A 22,534-nucleotide genomic window follows, 5' to 3' on the forward strand; every position below is an offset into this window, starting at 1 on the left:
ATAAATTATCTAAACTATAACATAATGAAACATTTGTTATGTTAAGCTCTTGTTGAGCAAGTTAGACTTGTGATAAGAACATGATTGAGCTTGTTTTCTTACACTTAACAAGACTTGCTTTTAATGTATTGCTGCCCTTTACAAGTCCATATACTGGCCCATTAATTACCATTGACCTGAGTGTCTTTGAAGTGGATAAACTGGTGTGCTGACTCTGTGTCTCAGAGATGTGCCTGTTGCTCTAGGTATGTCCAGAGCAGATCAAGTTACCACACTTCATTTTACTGTCCCTTTAGCTACTTCACCTACAGCACAGATCAGAGAAACCAGGGGCAAGATTACACTGAACTTTGTCCCAGCTGTGACCATCAGGGGTCAGGGTCAAAGGTCACGTGGACTGCTGTAGGGTCCTAGTGTTGTTATATATCAATTAGAGGGCAGGGGGATGGGAGGATGGGAGTTACACCCTCAACCCCTTGAAGAGAAACAAGGGAATAGCTGCTGACTAGATCTTTTTTTCATCCTGACTGACATTCAGCGTTTCTTGTGTAAGTGGAAGAGCTTTCATGTATTGCAATGAGTGAGTAATAGCAATATTAGTGGAAATGTTGGGTCTAGAAACTCATGGGTACTGTGGTACACCTTCACTGACCCACACATAATGTAACAATCAACTAAATACGGATAATGATGTTAACATATTCTCTATTTCTTCTTATTTCTTTTTTACTTCTGGTCTAAAGGACAGAGAGTTGCAACTTAGAAATAAAGTGAAGTGATTCAAGGTTAGACAAGTTAACTCCCATGATGTAATGTTTAGGGACAATGATGGGGAGACATTTATATCCCTCTCATTTACTTTGGCAGAAAGTTGCTGAAGCTGAGTCATATTCTCATATAGCGTACTTAATGCACACATGCGCAGGCACATACAGACATATACTGGATTTGATTTGAAAACCTTTCTGTGTTTGTGTTTGGCAAGCTTCTCCATAAGACAGCTTACAGACTGCCATCAGTCATAGTTGCTTTAGATTAAGCCCAGTTTGGAGCATACTGGACGAGTATAAAAAGGAACGACACAAAGCTAGTAGCTCACACTGAGATCTGCACTACTGAGAATAAACAGGATTCACACAAAGGCTGTCTCACTCCAAACTCATTACACAAAGAACTGATGGTTGAACAGGGCAGTCTGTTACCTCATTGTAAAGTACAGTAGATAGTACCCCTACCTGAAGGGGTACTCTATGAGCCTAACTTGAAGAAGAAGTACAATTTCTCACTGGACTTGTCACCTGTTAAAAAAAAAAAGGAAAATGGAGGAGAAGGCTGTTTGCAGAATGGTAGAAGTTCATAAACTGCTATATTTCATTCCTGTTAAGTTCAATTTTATTTATAATAATGCCAAACCACAACAACAGTCACCCCAAGGGACTTTATATTGTAGGGTAAAGACCCTCCATTAATAGAAAGGAAACCCCAACAATTAGATGACCCCCTATGAGCGAGAAGTTGACGACAATGGGAAGGCAAAACTCCCTTTTAACAGAAACCTCTGGCAGAACCAGACTCAGGGAGGCACTGCCATCTGCTGCGACCTGTTAGCGGCAATGGGAGGGAGGACAAAAGACCCACTGAGAAAGAAATCCAGAGATTAATAGTAACCAATCTGGTATATTAAGTGGTGATAAAGACATTGTGAGTGAAAATAGGTGAGTAAAGAACAAACACTAGGCCTATTGCAGCGTAACATAGAACATTCAGGGTCACCTGATACAGCCTTTATCCACAGTATCATCCTTTGTTAATCCTAAAAAATGTATAAAAAGTGAATAAACAGCAACTGAAAAAATGTTGATGTTTTACATGACAAAACTGTAGTTTTTCATCCAATTTTTGGAAAATAACTGTTCTTCCACTGTAATATTGAATGATATATGCTGTATTATGGGATTGATATGCTACAATTTACTCATATGCAGTATGGTTCTATCCTCAGCTTTAATCTTTTTTGTTGCCGTTCTTAGCACCTTCACTGGCACAAGTCACCCAATTTCATGTATTTTTAGACAGAACGCAAACATCTGTCACTTCCTTTTTAAGCAGGTCACCACAAAAAAAAGTTAAATTACTGGTTGAACTCTCCTGGCAGAAACACATTGCTTTAACCATGACAAAAAGCACACATCTATATAAAGGACAAGCATAATAGGATATATTATTATTCTCATGTTCACGGAAGTCTATTATCTTGTAAAATTTAATGTCAGCAAAATCATTAATCAAAGTGGCAGTCCTTGCCTTCACTTTCCTTTTTGTTATGTCAAAGTCTTTCAACATAGCTTTTTGCATGTCATCACATCATTTTTATGCTTCTGTTTAAAGTCGTGCTCTTACACCTTTGAGTAAAGCAAGGTGAAATGTTAAGTTTAGCTTTACCTCTCTATATTTAGTCCCACTCACTCCTGCAGACATTTCCCTGTTATTGTTAGACCTCCAAAGAGCTAGGACTACTGGCTGATGAATGACGTGATACCAAAGAGGGTGATGGGGGAGACTAAACACCAAAGAAGTATCGGCCCTCAGTTTTCATTTCACTTTATCTCTTGCTTTCTTCTTTTTCCTTTTTTTTTAGCGCTTTCCTTTATTTCCTCTTGTTTTCTCTCCCCTGTCCTCCTCATTCTCTCGCTCTCTCAGGGGTGTTTCATTAACTTTGCCGTGAGATGAAAAGTGAGTGGCTATCCCTCAGCCTGAGAGCCTCTTGAACATCAGACATTCATACATATGCTTTACACCCGCACACCCCCACACACAGGCAGACAAAAACATGTAACAGAGAACCAACTCCTTCTTAGCTCGTCATTAATTTCTGAGTTCAGCTGAAGGCACCTGCTGTGTTTGCCTGCTATGAGACTTTAAACACTTCACATGAGCTTTATGTGAGTGCGTGTGTGGGTTTATGTTACCATAAATGCTTGTGGGTGAAAGGAGCAATAATTTAGGTTCCAGTTACCACGAAATTCTTTCTCTGTATATCTCTCCGTCTCTGAAGAAAGTGCTGCTCATTTAGACACACATGCATTCTGGATTTCACCATGAGAAAATATACACAAAAGCATCCATTTACGCATTTACGCCCATTTGTTCTAATGACTGCCATTTCAGCCACTATGAGCCTGCTATTTCAGGTGTTTGTCCATTCATCATCACTCCGATTCAGCGTTGATTTGCCGGGACAGCAAAGCCAAAGCACATGATCAATGAGTCTACCCGCTGTGTTGAATTCAAAAGGAATGACCCCACTTTCTTTTTCTCCTCTCCTCTCTCTTTGCTTTCTCCCAGTGGAGGGAAAATGTAAGATAGACACAAACGTTCCTGGTATACACTCTCATCTGTCTATACGTCGTAGCTCCTTTTGTTTCATAGTGGATTCAGCACGTTTCCTTTAGTAGAAGTAGTACTGTGATGCAAATAACCAAGACTGCAGCTTGAAAGTCCTCACTTTTAGAGAAAAACATTTTAGTATAAGGGTGGAAAAAAGAAACACTATGAGATTTTGTTAATATTTAAAATTAATTAAGCTGCCTCACACAAATTTAAAAAAAATTGAAGATCACGTTTTCTAGCTTTTTTTTCTTGGCGATATTTTCAGAGCCTTCTAATGTAGAAAATTTGGCTAAGCCAGCAAGTTTGCTTTTAATTAATTTCAACAATTTACAAGAGATCTGGTAGTGTGATTTTTCACCCTTAAGTGTTTATTAGATGCTTAGTATTCAGCAAGAATGTTTCTGGATCTAAATAATTCATCCCTAAATGCTTACAGGGTGGAGATAACTTTATTTTTTCTCTGCTATCTTCCCCTCCTTTCCTCTTATTCCTCCTTCTTTGACTGCAAATTCTCACTTTCCTCATTTGTTCTGTCTTTAACTCATTCCATTCCCTTTACTCCCTTTGTTTCTCTTTTGACCCCAAACTTCCCAATCCCCTTGCTTTCCTTTTTTAAATCTAATATATTTTCACTTGATCCTTTTCATTACTCATAAAAAAATCTGTCTTTCCTGTATCTATGCTTCTTCTACTTTTCCTTCTGTTGCATCCATTCCTTGTTATCTATCGCTCTCAATCTTTAAATCTACCTTCTCCCCTTTTTTCTGTATTTGGTCTCTCTTGTCTATTATTCTTCCTTGTCTTCCTCTGTTTCTCCCTTCGACCTTTCCTTGTCTCTATTTTTTCCAGTGGGAGGAGATCAGTGGGGTGGATGAGCACTACACTCCCATCAGGACCTTTCAGGTCTGCAATGTGATGGACTACAGCCAGAACAACTGGCTTCGGACCAACTGGATCCCTCGCCAATCTGCTCAGAAGATCTATGTGGAGCTGAAGTTCACTCTGAGGGACTGCAACTCAATCCCGTTGGTACTGGGCACCTGCAAGGAGACATTCAACCTCCTCTACCTAGAGGCAGATGATGACCAGGGCAGCCACTTCCAAGAGCATCAGTTCTCCAAGATTGATACCATTGCTGCTGATGAGAGTTTTACTCAAACTGACCTTGGAGATCGCATTCTCAAGCTCAATACTGAGGTACGCGAGGTGGGTCCCATGACCAAGAAGGGTTTCTACCTCGCATTCCAGGACGTGGGCGCCTGTGTAGCTTTAGTGTCAGTAAGGGTTTACTTCAAGAAGTGCCCACACACTGTGAGGAATCTTGCCTCTTTCCCTGATACTGTGCCCATGGACTCCCAGTCACTGGTGGAAGTCAAAGGCTCATGCGTCAATCACTCCAAAGAGGAAGAGCCTCCTCGAATGTACTGTAGCACAGAAGGGGAGTGGCTTGTGCCTATTGGGAAGTGTCTGTGTAACCCAGGATATGAGGAGAGAAGCAGCACCTGCCAAAGTAAGAAACATATTTTTTTTGCAACTATTTCTTAACAGTGCTCTCACACATGCCTTGCCATGCATTGATTCTGCATGTATAAATGCATGTGTCACTTCTCTTCTACACATTTCCCTTATTTGAACCTTTGGCCTAAAAAAGCAGATTTTTTTTAAAGCTGTAAAAGTAAACAGTGTGATATCAGGACTCTCATGCTTCATATCTGTCAGTCCAGAAGGTTTAATGTCAAATACACTCTCTGTGTGCATGTGTGTATATGTTTGTGTGTGTATGCATTGTTTATGTGAGCTCTTCAAACTAACCCCAAATTCCCAAGGTGCTAGGTGATTGGTCGGTAGTTATACGTGCATATTCCCATACATGTGAGTAGAGTGTTGTCCAGGTCCAGGGTGCAGCATATAGAAGTTCAATAGTAATTTTCTCTGTGACACATCATTAGCTATGGGAAGATTTTAAGCAGAGCAGAAAGATGGGACTGATAATACAGAAGAAAGGAGTGGGCTGGAGTGGATGGTGAATGATGGGATAGCTGCGGTGATGGTTGTGGGTGTTGGTGAAGGTAGCAATGAGTAGTCATTTGATGTGCTTTCAAAAGTATGCAAATCTGCATGCCTAAAATTGCCTTTCATGTCCTGACCAACAGGACTGGTCTTCCGTACTATCGTCACACATGTTATGCAGGGGACTATTTTTTGTTGCTGCTGGATGGTTTTTAAAGTGAGCTTGTCAGAATGATTGCAGTGATACTTTGGCTGCTAGAGTTAAAGAGTTGTGCTTGGCCAGTGGGGTTCCACCTTGCTCTGCAACATATCTCTACATGAGAGTTTAAAGTATAGTAGACAACATGTAAAATGCCTCTGATTGTTGTTGTTCCTCCTCACATCATTTTGCCTTAACAACTTTGTCAAAAAAAGTAAAGTTATCCATTTTGGGATAAAAAGGGATTAGCATAAAAAAAATGAAAATAACAAAGTCTTCAATATCCATGGTGTAATGCATCATAAACTTCCCAAACATATATATTTGGATCTGGGTTTTAAATCTTGTAGACATGTACACAGATAGGACATCATTACACCACTTTACACAAAATTAAATTTCCTCTGTTTTGCTTCTGTGGCTGCTATAACAGCTTTCATCAATTACAGTTACAGTACTTCATCGGTGTTTCCATGCATTAAAAAAAAAGAAGAAGTAGAAAGTGGTCCCTGGTGTGAACAATACAATGCAGATGTGTTCAGTTCATATAAATGTAAATGCCACTATGGATATGATTACATTATATTACATTTATACATTTTTGTTTGATTATACAAAATATAAAATAGTGGCAAACAAGACCAAAGTTAGCTGAAGGTTTCCATGATGCTCTATATCTGCTCCTCTTTACTTATTTTCTGTGAGATCTTCTCTGCTTAAGAAGCCAGACACAGCATCCATCTGAAAGCAGCCACCCCTGCACTGCGGCTGTCCCAGAATGACTTTAAAGTTAAAACGGTGTTGAAGTTTCTGAAAAGGAAATCCGTCTTTAGCATTCTAGGTTATTATAGTGGGTCCCAAATGGTCCCTTGTTCATCAGTTCTCTCTTTTCCAGAGCCATGCCCAGTGTTAATTAAAGATCAAAGATGGTCTCCCAGGTCAAGCCCCTGCTGTCAGGGCCAGGGGGAAGTGTTTTTTTTTTTTTTCTGTTGCTGTGAACTCCAGGCCAACCTGTCTAACTGTACAGATAGGAGGGAAAACTTTTTCCACACTTGTCAGTATATTTTTCTGAATTTACTCATTAAAAGCCAATGGTATCTACTGCTGAACCCCTTTGTCCCCGGTGATTAACATCTTCAGAGTAATTAGAATTTCTCCCAAGTGTCACCTGTGATTTTCATTTTTGGATTGCATTTATTTTGGTTTTGTTTTTCCAAATTACACAGAAAAAGTGTAATTTTTCATTTATATCTTTCTTATTTTTCTGCTTTTTGTCCCTATATTTGAAAGAGTACGACATGTCATTTCAAGAATGGGACATTGTACAGACAAATGGCTCACCCCTGCCCCCCCCTGCTCCCCCCCTCTCACTTCCTGCCTCTGTGAATTGTGTGAATGTTTAGATGTATTTGACAATCTCTTATTAGTTTCAGAGTGGTCTAATGGACTCTAATAAGGTCTTATGTTACCATGGAGTGGGACAGCTGCACCAACAGGCCCCCACAATCCCTGCATGCAGCCGTTGGGGGCCCCATCATGCAGCTTGCTCTCCAGGCCTTCTGTGTTAACAGATAGATGGCTGAATGGGGTTAGGTCATCCCAAACTGATAGCAAAAAGAAAAAAAGACATATTTACAGTGCTACGAACAACAAGCCACAACATTTTCTGGGAAAAAGAAAATGAAGAAGTGGAGAATAAATAGCACTGTATATTGTAGAGAGATACTTCAGTGATATTAATTATAGACAAAGAAAACTCTTCTGTTGGTAAACTCTTCTGAGGCACCCCGGTGTCCTGAGAAATTTCTGTTGGTATTTGACAAAAATAAACAAATATGTTATTAAGATGCTTAAAAACACAGACAAACATTGAACTGATGAAACATTTATTTTTTCTGGCAGGAATAACAAGGTGGATTTAAAGACAAAAATGCTTGGACTAAGTATTGTTGACAGTGAAGATTAAGCACATTTACTGAATATTTTATGCTTTGTTTTCTTTGATAAGATGCCTTGTTGCAGCACCTCCTCTCCTCCTTCGCTACTTTGTGAGTCTGTCTGTCTGTTTTTGATCGAGTGAAGGGGGAAGAGAAAGAGTTCGCAAGCAGTTGCTTTTGTTTACACAGACTCCAAAGTGTGTTTAAGGGCTTTAATAAAGTCGACTCTAGCATTAAACCATCATTATCTTTCTGGACTGTGTATGTGTGTATGTGCGTGTTTGTGTCCATAGTCAGCAATGTTTGTCAAAGCAAGGATGTTGTTTCAGTGGCGCCTTTAAAGGACCATGTGAATTCTGTCTGGCTTAGGCAAAGGGACACGGCAGTTATACGAGCATGTGTATGCTCTTTTGTGCATCTGAGTCAGACTGTGTGTCAATATAAACTTTACAATATTCCGCTATGTCTATATATATATATATATATATATATATGTGTGTGTGTGTGTGTGTGTGTGTGTCTGTGGTTTGAATCCATGTCAGAGCCACGACTTTTATCCAATTTTTGTTGCGATGAAACTCTGTGAAAAGATAAGATGAAGATTATAATACAGTACAATGCGAATGGACGTGTGGCTGATCGCCTGGATTACTGTATGTTTTGTGAGCAGCCTTCAGCCTTTCCACACAGAGAATGTGAGGCCAGATTTAATCTCGCTAAGGCACTCTTTCATCTGTCAGAACAGACTGGAGCAGGTGAACCAACTCCTATCTACCATCAGTGTGAAATTCCTGCAACCCTAATTTGATCCTAAAACAGCAAACGCATGCCAGTTTGTGTACGCGTGTGTGACTGTGTGTTTGCGCATGCACGTTGCAAATGCAAGCAGCTGTTCGCTCATACGTTGACGAGAGACCTAAGTTTACATTCTTGCTGGATTTATCAAGACACACAATCCTGAAACCTTCCAGTAACGTAAAGCTTATTACAATTACACAGACAAAGTGTCACACATAAGCCTCAGTTGTTACTCGCCAGCATTGCTTACCGTATGCTTTCACGATAAGAGGAGGAAGGCGAGCTGTTTTAAAAGTGGTTTTAACTTCTCTTTTTAAAATCATTTGCCACTGGCGACTGGACCAACACCAAATAAAAGTTCATTTTCCCTTTCTGTTTCCTTCCTCTCCATTCATCCCAGCGCCTGATCGACTTGGCTGCCGGATCAAAGCCCGTCGTCCATCTCATGTCAAATGTTTTATTTCACTCTCCACTCTTTCACTTAAGTGATTTAGCTGCTGCCCTCGTGCACTGAACTGCATGGCTTTCAAGCAGACATTCTGGACTCACATTATACATCTTTCACTGACACTGTCACGCAAACCTGCAACAGCTTGGTCAAAGAAATACTCAAGCTTAGCCTGAAGATATTCAACACTGACTTTAGCCTCTTATAAGACGATTATGTATAGAAAGACAAGAAAATAACTTCTTCCCTGACACACTTATTTGTTGTTTATTCCCAATCTACTGACTCACTATCATGCAATTTGGATGGCCCATATATTATCACCATAACAGGAAAATATATGGCCAATCCAATTTGCATGAAGCTGGTTGTAAGAGCTAAATGCCAGCATGGATTCACTGTTGTTCTTTTTGTGACAAATGTCCATCTATTTTTGTTTTGGAGTCTCCCTGCCCCCTAGTGATCAGAAATCCTTTAATGCAACTACATGTTTCATATAAAAACCCTGGATTTATAAAAAAAATTACATTGTCAATGGCCCATGTATTTTATGCACACACACGTAAGAAAAATACTCTTAATATCACTGCAGAGCTCCTACAGTTATGCTTAATATTTTTCGTGTGTGTGTGTTTTTTCCATGCTGTTGCTGTAGTGTCTTTGTTGTATACTGTTCTGTCAGACTGTTGAAGTTGAGTGCTGTGAATTCATGGAGCTGCTGGCTCTCCTCTGGTGCTTTGGAAGGACTCTGTTTGTTTGTGTTGGCCATTATATAACTGCCCAGCTCTCACAAAACATGTCACTTGTACCCGCAAATTTACACAAACCCACAAACCAAACTAAACTGCATTTATTATTTCTAATCCACGACAAAACTAAAATTTATCATGCCTTCTTTTCTGTATTCAGGTACATTTTTACACATCTGTCTGTTGTAGCACTTATGTGTCCAGTTCACTGAGTGGTGTGGTGGGACATTATTCAGTTTTCCAGCAGAATCCTCCTGCACTTCATATACCGTCCTTCCCACATTCATAATGAAGAAAGCAGCCTAGCTCAGTATAGCAATAGCCTGTACTATTCGGCATTCGGTTCTTTGATGAAGGGCACCTTTGCTCTTTGTGGTTGAGAATGGAGGTCTTTTTTAGACTATTGCCACACACACATTTAAAAATCTAATCCAGGCAATCACATCAGTTAAATCTGTCCCATGTGTCACTGTGTGTGTTTGCGTGTGTGTGTTTGGATGGGTGAATTGAGCATTATACAGTACACGGCTCTGTTCTAACACTGGTGTTCCATTGCATCGGTCTCCTCATCTCTTGTCAGTTTAGCTTAGTGGGGATGCTTTTTCTGCTGCAGCGTTTTGGCTGTGTGCTGCCTGGCGTGTAGCCGCTTTGGAGCTGAAAAGAAGAAAAGAGGCTAGAGAAGAAAGACAAGGGGTGGATTGAGTGCTTCGGAGAGAAAGGTTCAAGATCATGATGCTAACTCTACATTATATGTAGTTACACAAAATTTACACCCCACCCTGATGTAGATCAAAATTTATTTTACACAGTCTTTGTTAAAAATAGGTTAAAAAAATATCGGGGGGGATTCATATCAACCGCCCTGCCACCCTTATACTAACTCTCATTTCACAGCAGCTAGGAGACTATACTGTATGTGTGAATTATGTGTGTGTTTGTGTGTTCAAGCAGGTAAAAAGGACATTAAGTGTCACAAAAACAGACATAATTACAGATTTTATTGAGCTGTAGTGTAAGTGGATGAAAAACCTCAGCAATGATCTTGAATATGCTTATTTACTGTAGGGCGTATACGGTGTATATGAGACAAAGAGAGAGAGACCACATTCATCCACTGATTCATTTGCAGCCTGAAATATAGCATCAAAGTCTCAGTTCATCTTTAAATCACTGTGTACTTCCTTATCTCTTTGTGTAGTCTTATAGTATATTGATGCATCGTTTGTGTGTGTAGGTGTGTGTGTGTGTGCATATGTGGCTGGCATTCAGGAAGTGGTAGCCAAGGAAGCAGGAAAGGTTTGCTCATTCTTGGTATTATTGCCTGTTTACTTTTCTCTTTATGAGCCTTCCAGTGCAGGCTGGGGGTAGCGGGTAAGCCTGTCAACCCAGAGCACTGGTGCTGTTGGGACTTCAAAGCTTTTGGTAACCACAGGCTCAGGAATTCAAGTTAACACACAGTCACAGACAAATATACACAAATGCACACACAAAACCGTGCCTGAAGCAGAAACAAGAGGGATAGATAGATGGGGTGTTTATTTGTTGGAGAGGCCCCTGCCAGTTGACCGAACCTCTTCACAGCGACCAGTCTTTGTGTATGTGTGTGATGCATGTGGGTGTTTGTGCCTGATCTGTTCACAGAGATAGAGTGTACAGGCAGTATGTGTGTCCAGACAGAACACAAATACACAAAAAAAAGAAAAGAACAGCATATGTATAGATGGACATGCATAGCTTTGATTTTGGTGTTACGGCCATATCCACAGATGCAGCCCATGGGTGTAGCTTAATACTGATGGATGATAACTGTGGATTTAGCAATACATTTTAATCTCAGGGCATCTAGTACTCCCATTTTGCCAAAAGCAGCTCTATCACAGACATATGCGCAAAGTCTCTGTTTGGCTTCAGTGCCGTGATACATCAGCCAAAGTTGATCACTTTGTGAAAGTTTGGAAGTTTTGTGTTTGTACTTTGCTTTGTTTGGCTTTCACCTGACAATAAATTTCATCTTCATTTGCTTTTAGTGCTTGTACAAGTATGTGGTTAAGTTTAGGAAAATAAGCTTTGGTGAAAAAAAAAAAGTTTTAGGCTACTTAAGCATAGACAAAACATTTAAATAAGAAGCCGAGGGGGCCTAAACAACAGTTATATGTTGATTCATAATTAGGATCTTCCTTACCATTACCAAAAAAACCCCCCATCATAATATTGTCACCAAATCTGCAACTGCAACAGGTTTGGCATCAGTATTTGACCACTCCAAGAATGCATGTGAGCATATGTGTCATTGTTTCAGTGGAAAGTCAAGGACTGAAGGATGGACACCAGAGGAAACATCCTGTGTGATGAAGTAAATGTTTAGTATACATGTAATGTAACACAGGAGGGAAACGGTGCAGTACAACACGGCAGTCACTCCATCATTTCTGATAGATGAGAAGCAAGTAGTTGGAAAGAGCTGGATGAGGAGATGGGGAGGTGAAGGCAAGGAAGAAAGAAAGCAGCTGTCATTGGGATGTAGACCCCCGCTGTTAACTGGTGCTGAATGTCGGTTTTATGATTTATGATGTCACCGGCATTAATTTGACATCTGCGTCATTCTTTCTGCTTTGCTCCACAAATTGTTTTCCACTTGTGCTATTTTAAAACATTTCTGCATATTAACCCATGCAGTGATTATCCACGATAGTTTAAAACAGGCAGGTGTGTCACAAGATGAAATGACTATGTGTGACATTTACAAAAGTCAGTGCATATTTAGTTTTTCTTTGGAACTGCTTAACTTATTGTAATTTAACCTATCACCTTAACATATTCTACTCAGTTGTATGTTCACTTTTTATTTAAAAATATTTGTGTGTGTGTGTGTGATTCTTTCTTGGGAAACTGGATGCAGCATAATCAGAAGCTCTTTTGTATTTCAAATTATTTCTCCACTTTCTGCAATGACTTTTTTTTGTATATCTGTGCAACCATAACCAAGCTCCATTACCACTTTCAGTTGGTAATGGAGCTGACTGACTGCACAAAAGACATATTAGAGGACCATATAATGTCAGAAAATACTGTAATGAAACCTTCATTAGAATGCTACTACTACCAATAATATGCCTACTTATACTAGAAATTGATATTCAGCCTACACTTATATTACATTCTTAATTAAAGTTATGAATAAAAGAGGCCTAATAATGTAAATCTATTTTGTGTGATCTCTGCTGTCCTTGGTGCTGAAGCTGCAACCTCAGACACTTCTAGAGGCTGCGACTGTCAAGTGTCTCACTTATCTAAGCCCGCACTGCAGGCATGTATAGTGACACTGAGTAGTTGTCAGAAGCATCATCTTATTGTATAGATGAGATGCGTTCAGTGGAGAGAGCCCTCTCAGTGTCATTTCAGTTGAAAAACCCTAGCGTCACCACATAAATGTCTGTCTTCGAGCAGCTGTCTGATCTTGCTGTGCTGCTGCATCACAGATGTCAGCATAACAACCTTTCCGTTTTAACAAACGCTACATTCTTTAATGTCAGCCAAGCAAAAAGAAAAAAAGGAAAAATGAAAACAAAAGGCAGTGTCTGTTTTAAAACTTCTGAAGGTTAGGGCACAGCATGGAAGTCTGGTGGTAATTCTGCAGTGAGGCCTGAGTCAGTTAATGTAGAGACAGTTACCGTTGATGTGGTGGCACATTAGAACTGATGTACTTATTTGTCAGATACCTCTGTTGCTACAGAAGCCTCCTAGACATTCAGATGTTTTATGATATCTGATATTTTTTTTCTTTTCTGCATTCATATGCTGCTCTAATGCTAAGTTATGTGACACATATCAACACATCATAATCAGTATTATCTAAAACTTTGTCAGACTGACTTTGTTGTGGAAGGTTGTTGTGTAAGATAACAGTATTTTAGACTTGGCTATAGCCAGTTTAAGTCAATTATTTGTACTGCGCAATATACAAACAGGGAATCTCTATATGCTATATATGGTAAAGCAGGTAAACATCAGAGGTAAGACTTAATTAGCATACTATAATGCAATTGACGGCTAATTTGACACAGCAGCCTACAGTCTGGAAAAGCAACCACAAATGATCTGCAAGGGCAACAAGGACGGCACAATGTCCATCTAACCCAATTCCTTGTTACACAAAGTCAAATCAAGTTTAATTGTTTTATTTAGCCCAGTTTTGATTTAACCCCGTGTATCCCATAGCACCTGAGGGCAGCTCTTCTAAATTCATACAATTCATTGTTTTTCTGTTGCGTAGTTTCTATGATTGTCTATGTATGAAAACATTGTTATACACACTGTTTTTTATTCTATGTGAATAATATCAATTCTCGTATGTCAATTACATATTTTCGCAGTATTTTTCAGTTTTTCCTCCTGAGTCACCTCAAATGCCTTGATGGCATTCGTCTGTAATAAGAATAGCCTGTCAGTGTGGCATGTCTATTTACTCTTCAAGAAGCTGAAAATCTTTGTGAAATGAGTCCAAGGAAAGGCAATGGAGTCAATGGAGCATCAATTCTGTTTAGTGACAGTGATACTGAGGTGATACTTTACTGCCTTAGGTGCTTTTTTTTTGTTAGTGTTAGCTAATGACTGCCAGTGGTGTTAGGAATTGTTTGACTCTGTTAGGTGGTGTTACTGAAGTGTTATTTGAAGTAAAGCTAATCCTCTCAGCAGCTGGTTTCTATGAAATTAAACTGTTCAGTGCAGGGAAAGTATGCTCTTTTTTTAGGATACTTGAGTCCAAATTATGGTCCTGGTATAATTTTAGCTTATAAACTGGTGTTGTTGTTGTTGCTATAGTTGCTAATGGTCAGCTGTCCGGAGACGATTTACTTTCCTCTGCAGGAGAGTTTCACATCTCATCTGCTAACAATAATTTAGCTTAATGCAACAATGCTGTTTATGTATGGGTTTTTTGCATGCTTTTTTTTTTTTTTTTCTGCCTGTCCCATTTGGTTCTTTAGCCATCAGAATTGTTGTCTGAAGACCAACAAGGATACCCAATGGATTTACTTTGCCAAATGGATCATCGTGGCATTGCCATATTGGTCCATTTGGTCGATCTTTGTTTTTATTATTTACTATATTTTATTTTCAGATGTTACAGACGGGACAGACGTGAGTGAGGGATAGGAAAGGGAGAAAGAAAGAGGAAGGAAAGGGAAAACAGAAGGGGAGAGGGACAGTGAGAAAGGGGGGGAGAAAAGAAATAAAAATCTCCTGGATCACCTGTTGAGAGAGGAATAGAAAACAAGCAAAAAAGACAAAAAAACAAAACAAAAATAAAGCAACATACTAAACACAACACCATCGCATTAATCTAGCTAAGTGTAAACAGCAGTAAATACTAAATATTCAATGTTGTTGTGCAGCACGCAGGATAGATGTGCTTCGAAGTAGCAGCCAAGAAAGGTGTAATTTGGGTCTACGAGCAGTGAACACCCGTGTGCATACCTGTGTGGATCAGCGCGCTTGTATTCCAAAGGTTTCTCCATGTAACGATCTGCTAGGGAGTGTGGGGGGGCCACAGCCCCGTCCTCCAGGGTGTGAAGCAGGTATGGAGGAGATCAAAACTCCAGACATCCAGAGGCCCCCAGAACACAAGAGACCATGGAAGACCAACAGAGGGGCAGCCGCGCCACTGTTCCAGTAAGAGCTGAGGAGAGTCCCAGATGAGGGTTCACTCAGCAGCCGCGGAGCAGTTTTTTGCATGCTAAAGTATTGATTGTAGTTCAGGACATGAGGCTTTAAGTAAGGAGGATGGAATGAGATTGAGATGAGGGAGGAGAGTGCCTACATAGAGGAAGGAGGAGAAGATGACAGAGTGAGCAGGGACTATTCATCCCAGGGTCCAGTTGCCTAGGTAACCCTCTAATTTATTTACTACTCTGCCATTAGTCAGTCACCAATAGCTGCGCTGGATACTTAAATCACTCACCTCAAAGTTGAGAAAAGTTTAGTGGGACGTGCTCACAGTTTTTTTTAAATTATATATTATTTATTTTTTTCACATTTAGTCCTCGAATGTCTATGGTCTCTGGTCCCTGTATATCTAAGAGTGGGGCTTTTATTCCTTCTTTACCCTCTTTTGTATATTTGAATGCGCTTGTTTCCTTCTACGTGTGTTTGCTTGTGAGTCATTGACCTTACTACCGTGACCTTGGTGCTAATATTGTTTGCGTCTTCCATCTTAATCACTTCTGAAAGATGTGGGGCTTCACAGTTCCTCTGGGATCTATATGTGCTTATGTGTATAAGAGTGAGAATTAGTACGTGACGTACAGTAAGCCTTTTAATGTTACAGCGATCATTAGAGAGAAGGTGCTTACTATGACAGCAACCACTGACACATGTCGACACACACACACACACACACACACACACACACACACACACACACACACACACACCAAATCTGAGTCTGTTTTTACTGGTGGAGTATTATTTAATTTTTTGTGTCTATTCATTCTTTTATTACATTTTTTTTTAAATAGATGCCATAAATGACTGCCCGCTTTATGTTTTAAATAAACCCCAGCAGAAGTTGTTTGTTTTAATACAGCACTTCTAGCCTTTAAAAAGATTTTGTTTTTGAGTTTCCAGATCCAATTTCTGTATTTCTATGCCTAAGGCGCAGTTAGTTGTATGTAATAACAGAATATGTTGCCTTTGAGAGTAGGATTAAGGCTTTGATAAAGAAGTGCCTTACTTTTCTGTATATTGAGCTGTGCTTTTAGTTAAAGAGGCTATGATTGGATTGGTTTCCATTTTGAAGCTGTACAGGAAATGGACTGAACCAGTGCCTGCTGCCCTGAATTTAGGTGTACTTTGATTTTGTTTACAAGTGTGCATGAAAAACATGTTGGGAATATGTCTGTGGTTTTATATGTATATATATTGTGCCTCTGTGGTTAAGAGAAAAAATGACTTACATGTGTTTTTGTTTTGACCCACAAACTTAAGTTTGCTCCTGGAAAATTATAGAATTATGACGATAAGCACTGTGGAGACAGCAGTTGAAGTTGAACTTTAGGCTCCTTTAGTTGGTGCAAGAGCTCAATGAAGGTGGCAAACCTGGTAATAATGTCAGATATGTCACAACCGGGAGGTCGAACGCTGGAAAGTGGACTCAAATGCAGATAGCATATGGAGACTTGGAGGTATAGTGGAAAAAAAAATAAAATAAAAAAAGATTTGTGAAGATTTATTTTGGCACATGAAAATGGAACAAGCAAACAGAAGTACTAAACATGAACTAAGGGCGAGAGGGAAAACACTAAACCTCTGAGTTTGCTCAATTACAATACTAACGTAAAGCTTCACACCAGGGGACTAAGAACCTGTAACAGACACTGTGACTAGCAAGAACTTCAAAATCACTAAATACTACACAAAAGTACTCTATGAGATGCTGTGACGCAAGCAAAACTATGAAGCACTATTTTTGGCTAGAGCAATCTCAATGATAATCAAACATGTAAACAAGAATCACACCGCGAGTACAGCAGCAGAGTCCAAAAGAAAAGGTCGCTCTTAATGAACTGGGGAAAAACAGCCTGGGCTCAATACTGGGTATTTTCCGGAGCAGGCACACTTAGGTGGAAGATTACAGGGCAACACTCACTGAGTCACTGAAACAAAGGAGAGTGAAGTCAGAGCGAGCCCAAGCAGCAGTCTGGGGAGTGAGGGCTAAAATGCATTAGTCTTACTTTTCTAGGTGGAGGTGAGGCTTGGGGGGAAGAAAGTCCAGGTGAGGCTAAAACAGTTCACGTCACTCATGACGAGGTCTTGGGCAGGGAGGCAGGCAGGTGACTACGCCGAGAAAAGAAAACAAACCAGCAACTGAGAGTTGAGCAGGTTTATGACGGCGAGATCCAAATTTCCCTGAAGCTGCAGAGGGCGAGAAGACAAGTTTAGCTCCAGAAGACACACTAAAACAGGATTTACATGTCTGTGACTTTCACTGACGAGAGTTAGCTGACGTTCCAGCAACGAAAGTTTGAGAACGCTGGTCTTAAGAGCCTGCCAGCTGATTGCACACAGGTGCAACAAACGAGGAGGTGTGGCAAACCCCTGCCCAGTGATGGATTCACTGGCATGCTGGAAAATCCCGCACTCACCCAGACCATGACAAAATAGGCCGAAATGAGTGGTACTTCAAGGTAGATCTGATATTTACCTGAAAAGGTTTATTTTATCTCTTTATTTTTGGTTTTTGTTTAGTTTTTTTGACAGGCCATTTTGCTGAAAAAAATGAAAAATCAGCGAATGGCACAGACAAATAAGTGTACTCTACTTACTCATTCCTCCTTGCATTGCCTTCTTCTTTATGTGAAGAAACACAAAATAAAGTAAGCAGAGGATAATATATATCTGTTTTGGTGCCCCTGCAGAAGTTTCTGATGTCCCAGACAGTGCTGTCTTCCTGAAATGATCCATAGACTCAGACGCCACGCATCCTTGATTCTTCCTCCTCCAACAGTTGATAGAGATAAAGTAAAAGGTCTCTGCACTCATTTAATGCATACTCTAGCCATCCCCATCCTTTCGCACGAAGAAGAGTGGTGACATTTTACCTTCATCAGTGGCGGTTAACTTAAAAATGGTGTCAAATGGAACGACATGCCCGGTGGTGTAAATGTGCATGCATCTGTGTGTGTGGGAAAGTGTTCATCTGTGAGAGAGGAATGGGTCATTTGTGTGTGAGAAATATGCTGCTGCTGTGTATGCATGTGAGCGCATGCACAGTTTTTGGTGCTGATTAAAGGCAGTCAGGCCTCAGTGATCAGGCCTTCTGCTTGCACTTCGAATGCCAAACACAACCGAGGATTCCCAGTGCAGCCAAGCATAGAGTCTGCAATGCTAGACCACACTGGACAACCTTAAAGGACTGCAGCTGTGTGCATGTTTTTCATCTTTTTATTCTCCTTTATGCTTTTCACAGACAACATAAAGTTATATAGATGGGGAAAAAAAGTTTTCAAAAAGCCACTTTTTCTCCATCTTCCAATTTTCAGCATCTAAACAAAGCACTACTGAGTGTGCGAGTCTTAGTCTTTATGTATTCCTTCCTAAGCTTTAACTCTGATTTGTCATGCAAACTTTTAAGCCATTCATGCTGTATGAGCAAAAGTTAGACTATGGGAGTTTCGACGCCACAATTCATCACCCTGACATTTAAAGGAAACGTCTGTTCCAAGAACTTGGTCAATATTAATGTTTTTGTGTTGCAAGTTCTTGCAGACTTATTGAGCCATCACAATAATATCATGATAAGATGCATGATGCAACACCTATTTCAAAATCATTCGTGCAGCCCTTTCTTTTTTTTTTTCAGCATAGCCCCATAATGCTGTCTTTTATTAATCCCAGATTTGTGTGCCAGGAAGTGTTTGCACTGCCAAAAATGTTAAACGCCACTTCCCTCAAAACAGAGGTGTCTCTGTGTGCCTTTCTCTCAGCCTCTCCTCTTCTAGAGGCTTGAGTGAAGTGCCACTTATACCAGGACAAAGAATCCAACCTTTAAAGGTTGAGGGATATTGCAGAGATGACCTTTCTTACAATTACACACACTCACTACACACACACACACACGCACGCACAAATATGCATGGAAGGTTGGGGGTGCAGTGTGAAGATGAGCAAAGTAAAATGGCAGACAGCAATGTCCAACAAGATTACTGTACTCATCATCCACAGATTTCCAACCTCCACCAATTCATTTCCTTCCGCCTCTGTCTGTTCAAATGGATGGCACCAGACATTTGTCAAGGTGAAGGTAGAGCGCCCCATGCCTCGCAATACAACCAACCAATTTTTCCATTCTTCCGCTCTGCTAGTCTTTTGCTATTAAGTGTTCAATTTCAGCACCTGGAGGTGATGCCAAAGAGCAAAGCCTCCAGGAATGTTAGAGAAATCTCACTGATTAATGCAACACCCCTGCACTCACTCCTGCCTGTTTCTAGTGGCTTTGTACTGCTGTTGATGCAAATGCCTACAGTGATGTGCACTGTGCTGATACTTGTGTTGCACAAAAATCTGTTTTGTTTTGTCCTGTCCATCTGATACATTAATTTCATCAACACGTAAACAGGAAAGCTGATTCCCTAAATTGAGTTAGAAATTAATTATGCAGTGTGACGCTGCAATATTTTTCTTGTGTATGTGTGTGTGTGGATTTAGTATTATCAGATGTCAATACAATATGACAGAAAAGCTCTCCAGTGAGCATGTGATAAATATGAATTAATAGAATAATAGCAGCATTCAGACAATAGAACAATAATGATAATAATAAGAAGAAGATATTAAAGAAATTTCCACTTTTCAGACTATTTATTTTCATTCTTGGTGAATTGCAATTTCCTGGTCAAAGAGCCTCACTCGTTGCTATGCATGTGTGTGTGTCAGTGGGGGTGGGCTGAGGATGACAGCTCAGTGCCAGAGGTAATTTAGGTGTATTGTATTGATGAGACCTCAAATCTAATGAGCTTTAGCCAATTAATCCATCGATTTACATGTAAATGGCTCCTGAAAGGTTACTGGCTGTGGCTGCCATCTGCATGTACTTACCATGCTAATGTTGTGCTGAGTGACACTCAACACGAATGCAGAAATTTAGGAGCTGAGAGACTAAAAGTGTCTCAGGGAGAGAGAGAGACATGACTGCTTGATCTTTGATAGATTGCGCCACATCCCATTATCTGCAAAATAGGGTGTTAATTGCAATGCCATACATCAACTGTGGGTGCACACACCTTTTAATTACGAAACAAACATCTTTGATCTGTCAATCTCCCACCAGACCCCTGCACATGAGGAGTTTTTTTTAATGTAGGTTCAATATTTTTTTAACTTCATTGATATTCATAATTTGGTAAAAAAAAAAAAGAAAAAAAAGAAAGGTAGTTATTTGAGTTTTTGTGTTTCATTACTGTCTCAAAAGCTAGAAATAGTCATAAAATTTATAATGATAAGAAATAATCTTACCTTTCTGTACTCTGTAATATCTGTGATCATGAAAGTGTCATTTGGGTGTGACATGATAAACAATTATTCTGCATTCCTCTCTTGCAAACCTATTCTAGTTTTACAGTAATTGATATTCCAAGTATCAGTTTTAAGTTTCCTTTAAGTGTGAAGAATAGCTCATCCTAGCTGTGCTCTTCCCGAGTCTTGCTATCAGCTAGCATACTTGCTGAGGTTCAGCGTTAATTACGAATGTGCTCAGCTTAACTGAGATACTCAGTAAATTGTCCCCAGGTGGGGAAAGAATAGGCTCTATCGTCATTTCTCATAACTGCAGTTGAGCTAATTATGATGGTGAGTGTGTGCAAGCGGCTTGTGCTGGCAAAGCCTTTTCTGTCATCTGTGTATGTTTAGGGCCACTTGAGAGTGGAAGCTTCTACGTGCATTTGTATGTGTATGATTTGGTGTGCACTGTGTGTGTGTATGTCTGTGTATATGTTTATGTATATCTGTTTGGAGTTGTGTGTGCGAGTGGATATGATGCTTTGAAGCACTTTTTCTGTGTGTGTGTGTGTGTGTGTGGGTGGGTGTGTTTGTACATTCAAGCATGGCGAGACTACAATTGGCACATGCTAAAACACGAAACTTCCAAAGCCAACAGTTCTGTTAAGTGAGATGTGCTGTGTTATAATGATGCCATCTATCATTCCTTTCATCTCTCCATTCCTTTATCCCCTCACTCCTCCATCACTGTCTCTGTGGCCTCATTAATTTAGCCCGGACTATTTATGGGCCTATAAAAACAATAAGGAAAGAGAGTAAGGGTTTTACTGGCAAAAAAAGATACTTCCAAAGCATGGGAAAGATGAGGAAGCCTGTCAAATTAGATGGAGCATACCACATAATTTTCAGTTAATTGCACTTGACCCTTAACATCTGGTTAACATTGGACAATGGTTACAAATACCCAGTATTCATTTGAAAAATTAAAAGTACTTAAGTCAATATTTCATACAAAAACTAAAATAAATAAATGGGAATTTACTCTGGCTATGCAGACAGATTTTTAGAAAACCAAACACAGGCTACAATGCAATAATTTGAGGTTAGAATTCATTAATATTGAAGGTAGCATTGTAGGACAATTAGAGCACATTCTTAAACTTTCACAAACTGTTGAACTGTAAACTTCATATCAATTTTAATATGAGCAGCCATGCCTCAGGTGGTAGAGCAGGTTTTCCTGACATTAGTGGTTTGATCCATGACACTCCACTCAAATGTCTTTGGTCAAAACCCTCTACCCCAAATAGCTCATGGTGGCAGGAAAGCTCAATCATCTTTAGCATGTCCGTGAAACAAAGTAATTGAGAAGCTATTTTTTACTGTTTGTAAAAAGCACATATTTAAATTGTGTTATTGTGGTAATTTTTGTATGTTTACCCTTACATATACAAGTTCGTACTGGGTGCACTTACTTCACCTCTGTCACAAGTATGGTGTAAGTTTTTCTGTCTCTCTGTCTTAAATATAATTTGTCTTTAGAAGCTGATGCCTCACTTTGTATATTTGCAGCGCCCATAACCATATCTACCCAATAGGCCTCTATTGTTTCTTCATGCCTCAAGTTGAATAAACTTCAGCAGTGAGATGTAGAACATCTACAGCAGCCTTATCTCTGTTATCCAGCTGAAAAAATAAAGCATTGTTCCAAGAGAACTGTCAACAACAACAGATAGACAAAAGTCTGGTACTGTGCTTCTTGATGATGCCAATCTGGAATTGTGTGATCAAAATAAAAGACATTAGTGTGCGAGTAAGACAGTGTTTAAAATACATGTGGGTTTTTGATTACATGAAAATGACTGTTGCTTATTTTTATTTGTAATCTGTCAGTGGAAAGCTGATTGACAGCTGAATTAAATTTGTATTATAACTCACTGTTAAAAACACAGTATGATTAGAATTAGATTTGTGGGGACAAAAATAAGGTCATAGTTAGCCTGGCTGACAA

The 22,534-nt window shown here is 39.7% G+C and overlaps 1 protein-coding gene across 5 annotated transcripts in view; it reads left to right on the forward strand.

Moving 5' to 3' along the window:
- The window catches only part of epha3 (eph receptor A3), a 94,605-nt gene that overhangs the window by 12,512 nt on the left and 59,559 nt on the right, over window positions 1-22,534 (forward strand). For 3 of the 5 annotated variants that reach the window (XM_014337933.2, XM_005935715.3, XM_042226237.1), the window contains exons 3-4: window positions 3,346-3,357; window positions 4,240-4,900. In XM_014337933.2, the coding sequence (XP_014193419.1) occupies window positions 3,346-3,357; window positions 4,240-4,900 (673 nt within the window). The remainder of the gene's footprint in view (window positions 1-3,345; window positions 3,358-4,239; window positions 4,901-22,534) is intronic. The other 2 variants (XM_014337934.2, XM_005935716.3) reach the window with 1 other exon arrangement.

Source organism: Haplochromis burtoni, unplaced genomic scaffold (genome assembly GCF_018398535.1).
Source record: "Haplochromis burtoni strain Fernald_Lab_line unplaced genomic scaffold, NCSU_Asbu1 Contig_202, whole genome shotgun sequence".
In the NCBI taxonomy this organism is placed as follows: domain Eukaryota; kingdom Metazoa; phylum Chordata; class Actinopteri; order Cichliformes; family Cichlidae; genus Haplochromis; species Haplochromis burtoni.